Raw genomic sequence first — 12304 nt, forward strand, 5'->3', positions numbered from 1 at the left:
ACATTAGGTGGGCTTGTTAGGCTAATATATCGGGTAAAAATGTCCTGTCCCATCATCTCTTTAAGATTTCCACTATCCTCTTTGTCTAAAAAAAAAACAAGGTTGGGTCACGAAAAGTACCTCTTTAACTGGTCGACATTAGTAGGATTTGAGAACTCGACACCATCAAGATCAGTGAGGATCATAGCTTTCCCAGGTAGAATCTTCTTAATAATGAAGGTGCCCTCCCAATTAGGTCTGAACTTTCCTCGTGGGTCTGGCAGATGTTTAGGCCTAATTTCTTTCAGAACCAAATACCCTTCCTTCAAATCTCTCGGACGAACTTTCTTATTAAATGCTCGGGCAATTCTTTACTGGTAAGCTCGTGCATGAGTTGTAGCTTTAAGTCGCTTTTCTATGATTAGGTTCAAAGATTCCACTCTGGCTTGGATCCATTCCTCCTCTGAACTGGCACCCTCCTGCAAAACGCGTAGAGTAGGCATTTCTACTTCGGCTGGCAAAACGGCCTCCATTCCATATACTAGTGCATAGGGAGTAGACCCTGTGGCTGTACGAACTGAAGTTCGATAAGCCCATAGTGCATATGGTAACTTCTCATGCTAGTCTTTGTATGTCTCAGTCATCTTCTCTACAATCCTGACAGGTGTCTTGTTTGCCGCTTCAACTGCCCCATTAGTCTGAGGTCTGTAGGGTCAAGACAAATGTCGCCGAATTTTGAACTGCTGCAGTATAGCATTAAACTCCTTCCCCTTGAAGCATATACCATTATCAGTGATAACCTCATGTGGTATCCCATACCAGCAAATAATGTTGGTGTGCAAGAACTTCGCCACATTTCATGCCATAACACTACTTAAAGATATAGCTTTGACCCATTTAGTGAAGTAATCAATGGCAACAAGGACAAAGCCGTGTCCATTGGATGCTGAAGGATTTAACTTGCCAATGACATCGAGCCCCCAAACAGAGAAGGGCCAAGGCGCAGAAAATGGGTTTAACTCGGCAGGTGGTGCGAGCATCAAATTCCCGTGAATCTGACACTTATCACACTTTCTAACGTACTTATAACAATCTGTCTCCATAGTTGTCCAATAGTATCCCAGTCTCATGATCTTCTTAGCTAACATGTGCCCACTCATGTGAGGGCCACAAATTCCTTCATGTATTTCAGTCATAACTGTCCGAGCTTCATTCTCATTAAAGCATCTGAGTAAAATCCCATCATACGACCTCTTGTATAGAACATCTCCACATATGATAAACTGGCAAGCTAAAAGCCGAAGTGATCGTCGTTCTCTTTTAGTCAAACCATTAGGGAGTCGTTGATGCTGAAGATACTCACGAATGTCGTGGTACCACGGCTCTCCATCAGAGGACTCAGCCGCTATATCAATAGCAAAGCAATAAGCTGGCTCACTTTGTGATATAACCTCGATTGGCCTAAATGTTTCACCTTCCGGAATCTTGAGCATAGAGGCTAAAGTAGCCAAAGCATCAGCAAAGCTATTGCCTTTCCGCCGAAGGTGAGTGAAAGTAATACGGTCAAACTCGCCAACCAGTTCTCTCAAGCACTTGTGATAAGGAAGGAGGTTGGCATGCTTAACTTTCCATTCTTCTGTGATATGGCTGATAATTAGCAAGGAGTCTCCAAAAACATCAATCTCCTTTATCTGGAGCTATAGTGCAGCTCAAAGTCCAGCAATACAAGCCTCATACTCTGCCATATTATTGGTGCACTCAAACTCGAGTCTGATAGAAACAGGCGTGCGTACTCCTTCGGGGGAGATAAGAACTGCCCCTACTCCATTTCCAGATTGATTCATAGCACCATCAAAATATAGAGTCCACTATGGTTCTACCAATTTCGTGTCTGGCTCGACGGTGAGAATATACTCATCTGGGAACTTAGTCCTGAGCGGCTGATAATCAGGCAAAGGGTGTGCTGGTAGGTGATCTGCCAATGCCTTTCCCTTGATAGATTTCTGTGTGACATATGTAATCTCAAACTCTGCCAAAAGCAGCTGCCAACGTGAGGTTCGGCCAGTGATCATAGGCTTCTCCATCAGGTACTTGAGCGGATCTATCCTTGATAATAACAACACTGAATATGCAAGCATGTAGTGTCTAAGACGTTGTGTTGCCCAGACTAGTTCAGACATGTCTTCTCAATAGGAGTGTAGTTTGCTTTGTACTTGTGAAGACACTTGCTCAAATAGTAAATAGCTCGCTCAACTCTACCTGTCCCGTCATGTTGTCCAAGCACTGCTCCCATAGAAGTTTCTATGACAGAGATGTAAAGTAGCAATGGTTTGCCAGGGGTAGGGGGAACAAGTACCGGCGGTTTCAACAAATATTGCTTAATCTTGTCGAAGGCCCTTTGACACTCCTCATTCCATTCCCTAGGTTGATCTTTCCTTAGCAACTTGAAGATAGGCTCACAAATGGGCGTGAGTTGTGCAATGAATCTGCTGATATACTGAAGTCGCCGTAAGAATCCTCTGACTTCCTTCTCCGTAGCGGGTGCGGGCATTTCCACAATGGCTTTGACCTTAGCCTGATCAACTTCAATGCCCCTTTTGCTAACCATGAAACCAAGCAACTTTCCGGACGTCGCTCCAAAAACACACTTCTGAGGATTTAACCGTAACTTGGACTTACGAAGACGTTCAAACAACTTCTTCAAATTCACATAGTGATCGTCTCGACTCTATGACTTAACAATCATATCATCCACATACACCTTTACTTCCACATGCATCATGTCGTGGAGTAAAGCAGTCATGACCCTTTGGTACGTAGCTCCCGCATTCTTCAAACCAAATGGCATAACTTTGTAGCAAAAGGTCCCCCATGGGGTGATAAACGAGGTCTTTTCTCTGTCCTCTTCCGCCATCTTGATTTGGTTATATCTAGAGAATCCATCCATGAATGATAATAGTTCATGACCAGCAGTGTTATTGACCAGAATATCAATACTAGGCAACAGGAAGTCATCCTTCAGGCTTGCCTTATTAAGATCTCTATAATCGACGCACATTCTTACTCGACCATCTTTCTTAGTGACTGGGACGATGTTAGCCAACCAAGTAGGATAGTGAGTTACCATCAGAAAACCAGCATTGTATTGCTTGATTACTTCCTCTCTAATCTTCAACATCCATTCCGGTCTAAGCCTCCTCAGTTTCTGCTTAACCGGTTTCTTTTCTGGAGATAATGGCAACTTGTGAACACATCTTGGTGTCCAGCCCCGGCATATCATCATAGCACCAAGCAAACACATCTTTGTATTCCTTTAGCAATTCAATCAGGTTTCTGCGCTTAGAGAGGGTTAGAGTCGTACCAATATTCACATTGCGTGGTTCTTCTGTGGTGCTAAGATTAATTGTCTATGTTTCCTCGATGACTGGCGTCGATCGGTCTTCATAATGTTCGTGAGGAAGAATGGACTCAGCAACTTCATTGTCCATTTCTTCTTCATTGTCGGGGGAAAGGGGGTCATAACCTGCACAAATGATCCAATCATCATGCCCTAAGGCAAGGGGGTAAATCAAATCTGCAGGAGTTTTAAAACTTTTTTGATTTTTTTGGATTTTTGAAATATTTGAATTTTTTTGGATTTTTAAAATATTTGAATTTTTTTGGATTTTTGAAATATGATTATATACATGGGTTGAAACAAAAAGTCTCACGAAGTTTTTTTTTTTTGGGCCATATCGGACTCATCCGAAGGCTTAAAGAGAGGACTATGTTGGCTGGAGACCAGATCGGTCATGGATATTTGGGTTCCCCAATCATCATAGTGTCCGTCAAGGATCGGATCCTCATTAGAATCTAACGTATCTAGAAACCTTTCCCAAATTTCATATTGCGTCTGGGAGTCAGAAAGTGGCATGTTCTTAATATCCCCTGGAATTGGGTCAGTAATAGATTCCATATTCAACAAATCATCCAAATCAAGTATGGTCTGAGGGTTCAACTGGACATGATAAGGAGTGACAGTCTCGTCTCCTAGGTCAGCATCTAACCCGGGGAGACTGGCCAAAGTAAAAGATGGAGTATAGTCCATACCTGACGAGGAGGATGTCGATCCAACCTCATTTATCCAATTAAACTGTCTAGCCTCATGATCCAACCTAAGTTGGCGATATCCTGAATAGGAATTAACATCTGGCTCTGAAACAGTAACTTCTGAGTTTGGATATGGGTCGTCGTCTTCACCCCAAAATATATTGGAATCAATAATAGCCCCTATCTCTGCCCCTAGATCAGGTAGAGCCAATCTGAGATAATTCACCGTGGCGTTAGAATCGATAAATAATTCTGCCAGTCCTTCCACAACCTCCTCGATTATAGCCTAGCCCTTTTCGATCATCTTGACTAGGAATCGTAGTGGTTCTAAAATGCCGTTTTGGTTTTTCCCAATCCAAGTCTGGAAAATAGTTACGCTCCGCGGAACAACCGAGTTAGATCTTGGGATTTCCATTGCAAAACGGGGTAGGGAGATTGTCCTTGTCGGGTGCTCTAAACTCCACAATCCCTAATGGTTCCTTAGTGTAGTTACACTTTCCTTCAATCATTGGTATTACCTTATGCTCTTCTGAAGAATCCAGATCATCTGAATCACCAGTGATGCAGATAATCTTCCCTTGGCATAAGAACTTAAGTTTTCTGTGAAGTGTAGAGGGAATTGCGCCGGCCTGGTGTAGCCATGGTCTGCCCAAAAGGAAATTGTAATTAGCCTCGATGTCCATAGCCAAGAATGTGACTTTGAACGTGACTGGACCTATTTGGACGTCAGTTGTAAACTCGCCAAGGACTTCTCTTCTCTGATTATCAAACCCATGAACTGCTATGGATGTATCCTTAGTGAAAGTGAAGTCTTCCGGCATGATTCCAATGGCTTTCATAGAATTGACCGGGCAGATATTCAAATCGGATCCATTGTCAATCAGTACAAATGGTACCTTATGGTTGTTGCAATGCACCGTAATAGTCAATGCTTTCGTGTAGGTTATTCCATCTGGGGTCAGATCATCATCAGAAAATGTTATGGAGTTTGTCTTCCTGAGGGAAGCGATGGTATGCCCCAAATCGTTCGGCTGGATGGAAGCTGGAACATGAGCTTGGTTCAAGGTTTGAAGAATTGCTTGCCTATGTTGGGGTGATGCCATGAGTAAGCCCCATATGGAAATGTTGGACTTGGTTTTCTGTAATTGTTGGATTACTTCATTACCCTCTTGCTTTTTTGGTTCAGTAGCTGTGGGTGGGTCAGGCTGTTGGGCCAAGACCTGATCCTTCTGTAAGTGTGGTGGCTTGTATATCCTTCCTCCTCTTGTCAAACCGTGAGTCTCAACATATTCCTCTGCCAAACTAGGTTCTAATTGCTTCAACTGATGTAGTGAGATTGTTGAGTCATCTGTACTTTTCTCGGGCTCAATTAATTTCTTCCCTAGAACCTCCTCGGTATCGTGACTCTTGGCTGGCACAAACTGGGCCTTGGGGATTGTGATCGGAGTTAGGATCATCTGCTGCTGAGTTGGATTCTAGCGAATCACGGGTCCTTGAGGTTCTGACCCCACTTGTGATACCGTAGATTGAGATGTATTCAAAGGATCTACCCATTTTGTAATGGGCCTCTGCATCATAAAGGATTCCAGGTGCTCTCTAGTCAACTTGAACGGCTTTTGAATCTGTGGAGTATGAAGAAATGGTGCTACCACCTCATTTAATTGGATACCTCTAGGCTTTGTTTGCTCCATGCATCTTCTGACTGCATCTTGAATATTAACTGGCCTTGTGGTGTTAACATTGGATGTCTGTTTGATCGGAATGATGAATGATGCCGGATCCTTCTTGACTGACTTCAAAGTATTAACTCTTCCATTATGCATTGGTAGTAGATTTGTCGATATATTGGGAGTGCCGAGACTGGATGCATCTATCTTACCCTCATCAATTAAGTTTTGGATAAGATGTTTAAGGAGCATGCACCTCTCTGTCGTGTGACTTGGAGCCTGATGGAAGTCACAATGTTTTGAAGCGTCATACCAGAACGGCACCGGATTTGGAGGAGGCCTCGGCTGCATTAACGTAATCAAGCCCTGTTGGACTAAAGCCCTCAATACAACTTGTAATGGGAAGCCCAATTCTGTGAATTGTCTCTGTTGCCTGGGAAAACCCCTGTCTTGCTGTCTTGGAGGGAAACTGACTTGATGGGAAAAAGGATGAGTTGTCACTTATGACTGAATTTGCGTATGTGGCTGAGGTTGAACTTGTGCAGCAACCACATTGGCTTCTTTGTTGTTCACCGTTACAATGGGAAGCTTCTTCTTCTGCGGGTTAGATCCTGTAGACATTGAGCTGATGGGAGAAATATTGCCAGATGATAACCCATCTTCTATTTGTGATCCAGCGGCAACTAAGGCTTGATATGTCGGATGATAACTAGCACTTAGCCTGGTCGCATACTCTTGGTTCAAACTCTTCATAACCATCCTAATTTGCTCCTGTTCCATGGGCCTATCAATGATTTGGGCCGCTTTTGTCCTCCATCTTGTAATGTACTCTGTAAAGCTTTCATTCGGACCTTGCTTCAAAGCTTCAAGTTGCCTTCGGCCCATTTGGATATCAGTGTTGTAAGAGAAGTGAGCTACAAAAGCGTTTACCAGTTCAGGCCAAGTCTTGATTTTTTGCATTTCAGTATTCATCCACCAAGTAAGGGTTGCACCCTTAAAACTCCTCTGGAATAGTTGAACCATTAGTTCTGGCCCGATTCCCATCGGTTGTAGATAACTTGCATACATACGAATGTGGGCCTTTGGACAACCGGTTCCCTCATATCCCTCCATCTTTGGAAATTCGAATCCATGTGGTACTCTGATCTGTGGATATGGACACAGATTATCAAGGTCTAAGTCTTCACCTTTCATCTTTGTCATTGCTTCTTTCAATTTCTTAATCTCCTCCATTACGGGGTCAACCGGTGGTTGGATTGGGTTTTGCACTTGGTATTTGGGGTTCATGTAGAATAGTGGTTGTGGAGTTTGTGGAAAATAGGTTGGGGTTGGTAACATGAATGGGTTGGACATCATGGTTGCAGTTGGAATTTGGTTTGGGCTTTGAAAAGTTTGATGAGTGGATGGTTGAGACATGTAGGTTGGGTTATCCTGGGGAAAAAATTGGGATGGAGTATGGGTTGACATAGGAACATGTAATTGGGTTGATCTATGTGTCGCATACGGAGTGGGTAATGAGGTTGGTAGAATGGTAGGGTTAGGACTAACCATGGGAGGTAGTGTGATACCTTGTTGTTGTGGTTGACCATACTTGGAGTTATTGCAAACTTTGACATCATCTTGAGAAACATCTTTTCCATCGCCTTCTCCATCAATTCCTCTTGACTGGTAGGGATTGACGATTCACCAGAATTACTTGTATGTGGACTTCGAATGTTCACTGATAAAATTTGTCCCTCAGATGGAGGTGCTGATGGAGAACTTCCTTGTGGCACATACATCTGTGATGAAGATATAGGTGGCAGCGATAACTCTTGAGAAGAACCGTCTGGTAGATTCTCCATTTGAATCGGCCGAAGTTAATGGTTGCCGCGAGATAACCTTAACCCACGGTCTTCTATTCCAACTAGCTTCTGGATAAGCATTCTTATTTCCTATCTTAACTGAAACACCTCAAAGAAAATGTAAGTCTGACTCTCTAGGGAAATCCCCAGCAGAGTCGCCAAAAAACCTGTACGCACAAAAATGTGTACCTAGGTCTATGCAATTGATTTTAGAGTCACCACTAACTTTATCAAGGAAAAGTTGAGTAAAACCTATGTGAAGGACTAGCCCTTGAAACTAGATGATTATTGGGTTCGGGAGTCAAGGTACGATGTGGGAAGGTGTTAGGCACCCACAATCGCCTGGTAAAACCAGCCTTACTTCTATTGAGGTGCAAAGTTTTAAGATAGGCAAACGAAGAAATTTTGAAAAATAATCTACCAAGTTGGATGATCTTCACTAAATTATTTAAAAGAAAATGACTATATGCTATAATAAAACTAAAAAACAAATAATCCTAATATGCAATACTAATTAAAATAAAAGAGAAAATAAAGATGTCACCTTGTTTGGAATGTTGCCTCATACTTGATTATAGATTGATTGATTGATTGATGATCTTGATTGATTGTTGATGAATGATGATGATAAACTTGATTTGAAATTGACAACTATGATTTTTGGATTGAAACAGGTGATTTGAGAAAAAAAACAACTTTTGGTGAAAAGAAGCTTCTACTCAAGATCGAAAGAGGGGAAAAGAAGGCTAAAGACGAAAAACATGAAGAACTTCATTAGAAAAACCTCAAAGTTGAAATTTTACCTTCAACTCCAGATTAAACTAAAGAAATTCTACTCTAGAATGATGAACTAGAAAAGAAAAAAGAAGAAGAACACTCAAGAAAAGAAAACTACTAGGCTATTAGCTCTGAATAATTAGGTCCAGATTATTAACTCCGAATTCCTAGCTCTAGCTTGCTCTAGATGTCTTTTTATGGGTGAATGAGACCCATATTTATAGCTTTTGGGCATGGATTCAAATATGGTAATGAGTTTGGTCCAATGGCTGAGTATTGATGAAGAAAAAATCCAATGGCTTGATCTCTTTCTGGTTGCACCTCCTAAATCTGGCCCTTGATTCAAGAGGTGGGATAAGGGGTGCGATCTTGTCCCTTGATCTTTGGATATTTCAGGTGGATTATGAAAAAAATCAAGCCTTACACGTCCTCAATGAGCCCATACCTTACACGTCCTCAATGAGCCCATAATCCAGGGTTTCCAAACTTGGCTCCAAAATGGCATATTCTCTAGAATATTCTTGATTTTAGGGATCAAATCAAATCAAACAAATAAGGAAGGTTCTCTAGGTTTTTGGAGGCTTGAAAATGGGCTAGAAACCCTAATGAAAAGTACCAACTCAAGCTGGATCCACAGCCCACGAGAACGGGTCCAAAATCCACGAAAAGGCCTATTTTGACCATATTTTCAATTCTGCAAATTTCCTTTGACTGGGTCAAAATTAGGCAAGCTCTTATTCACAAAAAATGTTAATTAATCCATTAGGAAGGTCTATGAACTCTTAAAAATACCCTTGGGTCGAAATCTTACTCCAAAAAGAAACATTGCACTCAACAATGTGCACAACGGGCTGAAACGGGATATGACAAGATTAGGGTTTCCGAAATCCAAAAGGAACCTAGGCAAGCTTGTACCCATTTCAAAGTATTTTGCAAGGGGAATTCAAATATGAAATAATCTCAACCAAAGAAAGAGTGGAAAAAATGAGATTTGGGCTCCAAAGGGTTACAGGGGCATTTTGGTCATTTTCAGCTCAAAACTCAGAAAGCAACAAAACTTCAGCCATAGCTAGAACATGATGAGGAGTGTCTAAAGACGTGAAAGGAAGATGAAAAAAAAGAAGTTTGATGTAGAAAAGAAGACTCTAGAAAGCAAATTACCTTATATGATCAAATTTAATTCAAGGCAAAATCGTGAATGAATTATGCCTGGGGTGCAAAAATGGGGTGTCTACATTAGGCACTATGGAAATGGTGTTCATATTGACATGAGCAGCTTCTATGGATTGTACAAGGGAGGCTGGGTGAATGATGTGGTTTGTCTCTGTCAATTATACATTTTCTTGACACTAATATATATATAGATAACCTTTAGCATCTGATTGTTTTATGTTTCTGGATTCCAAGGTACTGGATTCATACATGTACTTACTTAGTCGGTGATACACTGTCGTAGGACATGTCGACGTTGTCATGGAGGATATGTACATTGTAGTTGAAGAATCAAGCTTCTCGGTAAATTCGCGCATCCGTATATATTATCTTCCATTTTTTTAGGTTTATTTCTTCACCCCTTGTTTCTTATTATTTAGTTTTTGTGACAACGTTACCTGTATGATATATACGGAATATTAGGAGCAATATTAGAAGAGGATAACATGATGGTTGTGATATGATTATATACTAAAAGCATTACTTTTGTATTAACTCTAATTTCTTATATTTTGAACGAGAATCATATGGGCAAATGTTATGCATATTATATATATTATTAATTATATGCATGCGTCTAATACTTAATGTTGTAGATGATATGGTGTGTGGTGACACACAGAAGATCATATCATCAGTACCTTATAAAGTATAAGTAAACGTTCACAACCTAGATGGATTTGGACAAACCATTGGTACGGTTGTAGTATAATCTGGTATTAGTCTATCTTGACTACATGATTACACTAGTACACTTTGTGTGTATTGAACAGGACCAAGTGAGGTTATTTCTCTTATATAGTCAGTATAAAGAGAAATAACCTCCTACAAGTCCATAACCCAATTGGGTAAATCCAAGACTTCCAATTCTGGTCGTGTTACTATAGCACACGATTTCACCAACTTATACTACTCTGATCAAGTGAACTCCTAGACCATTGGAAATAGCTTTCTGAGCCAGTCATTTTGATATAAAATGGGTCCAAATCTGAGATCTGAGCCCAAAGATATGGCCTTTTGAAGTTCTGTTGACTTTTCTTCAGCTTCCTAATCCGGTTTGACTTTCACTTAACAGCTTGACTTGGGCTTTTTAAGGGATTTTTCTCCATGAAACTTGGGCTTTCTCCCTAGAACTTTCATAGCAATCACTTTAGCTTCTTTTAGCGCCTAATTAGTAACAAATTTACATTTATTCAACTCTGAAGCCTGAAATACTCAATAGCACACAATTAGTGATAAACCTATATTATTAATCACATAATTGGTCTAACAACTATATTGTTAAAGGGTTAAAACTACAGTTTTGGGATCTTATTAGTAATGACATTGTATGTAAGGTGTTCTGTTGATTATAGAAGGAATCCGTGACCCGCAGGAAGTCGGGTTGATGATGTCTCCTTGAGAAGCTCAAAAAGATTGTCATATAAACCCTGCAGGTGGATTTATTCTGACGTGACAATGAGGTTGAGTGGTACTACTCAAGGAAATAAGAAGTTGATTAATGTAGTTGTCAGTAACTTGACTTAATCAACGGACATTCGATATCTTAAACACGGGGAGATCTACAAGCATATAATATGGAGCCCATAAACGTAACACGTAATTTAGGATTAGGGCGGTAGTGCAACAATGGCCTTTAGTGGAATAAGCCATTTGTTGACGGACTTGGGCCGTGTGTTCTGGGCGAACATGGGAAGCCCAAGCCCGTCAAGAGGCCCAACCCTAATTTCTCCTCATGGTTCCTGTTGTAGCCTATAAATAGAAACCCTTCTCTCCTGGCCGAAATTCACTATTCATCTGGATTGAAAAGAGAGGCAAGGAAAGATAGATCCAAAATCGGTTCTAGCTTTGTGAGAAATAAGGGGGTTAGTAGATCGTTGCCCACACAACGTCCAATCTATTGAAAGGAATACAACAGAAGATCAAAAGGTGGTTGTTGATTTCATAGCTATTGGATTCTCAGAGATATCAAGAAGTTAATCTAAAAGGTATGTTTTCCAATCCAAAATCGTGAGAACCATTAATTCCGCTATGCGTGGTTTTCACGATTTGTAGAAATATTCATTATGAAATAACGGTTCCTACACTACTGCGAAATTTGTCACTAGTCTTCCCAGCGAAAAGGCGACTGTATATAAGGCAAAGAATAGCAAAGAACTTGTTGGAGTGTGGCATATCTGACGAAGAGTATTGTCAGAGGAAAGTTGGCCGGAATTTGGACTTTGATGCAGGAGAAGAAGCTAACGGTGGGCGAACGGTTGCTGAAGTTCAAAGTGCACCAATTGGTGTTGTGGAGGTGGATTCTGTAGACTCTGGCTAAAACTCTATTACAACTCTGGGACATGATGTCACTGTTCAAACACATCATAGGTGTTTTGGGAGTTCTAATCTATTCTTATACAGGGTGCTTTTGGGATTAGGACACCATCATATATAAAGTAGGGCTAAATATGGATAAATTAAAATAACAGACCCTTAAAATAATATATCCTAGATGCAAATGTCGCAAAGAATTTGGACTGGGGCATTAGGTTCCCCTACTGGGACGTCATAGTTATTAACTAATACAATTGTGATCTTTGGCGTAGGTTACCAATGGCAATGTTAGTACTGAGCCCACTATTAACCTTAATTTTGTGGCTGATGTTTTGCAGGTAGACACCATGGAAGTGGAGCCCAACAATGTGCAAATAAAGACGCTTGATAGTCAATCGGAAGTTGAGCGGTTGAAGAACT

The 12304-nt window shown here is 40.9% G+C and overlaps 1 protein-coding gene and 1 pseudogene across 1 annotated transcript; both read right to left on the reverse strand.

Moving 5' to 3' along the window:
• Nucleotides 1-836: 836 nt before the first annotated feature.
• LOC147497750 (uncharacterized) overlaps nucleotides 837-12304 on the reverse strand; it is a 51249-nt pseudogene continuing 39781 nt past the window's right edge.
• On the reverse strand, nucleotides 4464-5525 carry LOC147497751 (uncharacterized). The gene has a single exon (XM_086560805.1). The coding sequence runs from the start codon at nucleotides 5523-5525 to the stop codon at nucleotides 4464-4466; it is 1062 nt and encodes a 353-aa protein (XP_086416931.1).

Source organism: Coptis chinensis, chromosome 5 (genome assembly GCF_015680905.1).
Source record: "Coptis chinensis isolate HL-2020 chromosome 5, ASM1568090v1, whole genome shotgun sequence".
Classification (NCBI taxonomy): domain Eukaryota; kingdom Viridiplantae; phylum Streptophyta; class Magnoliopsida; order Ranunculales; family Ranunculaceae; genus Coptis; species Coptis chinensis.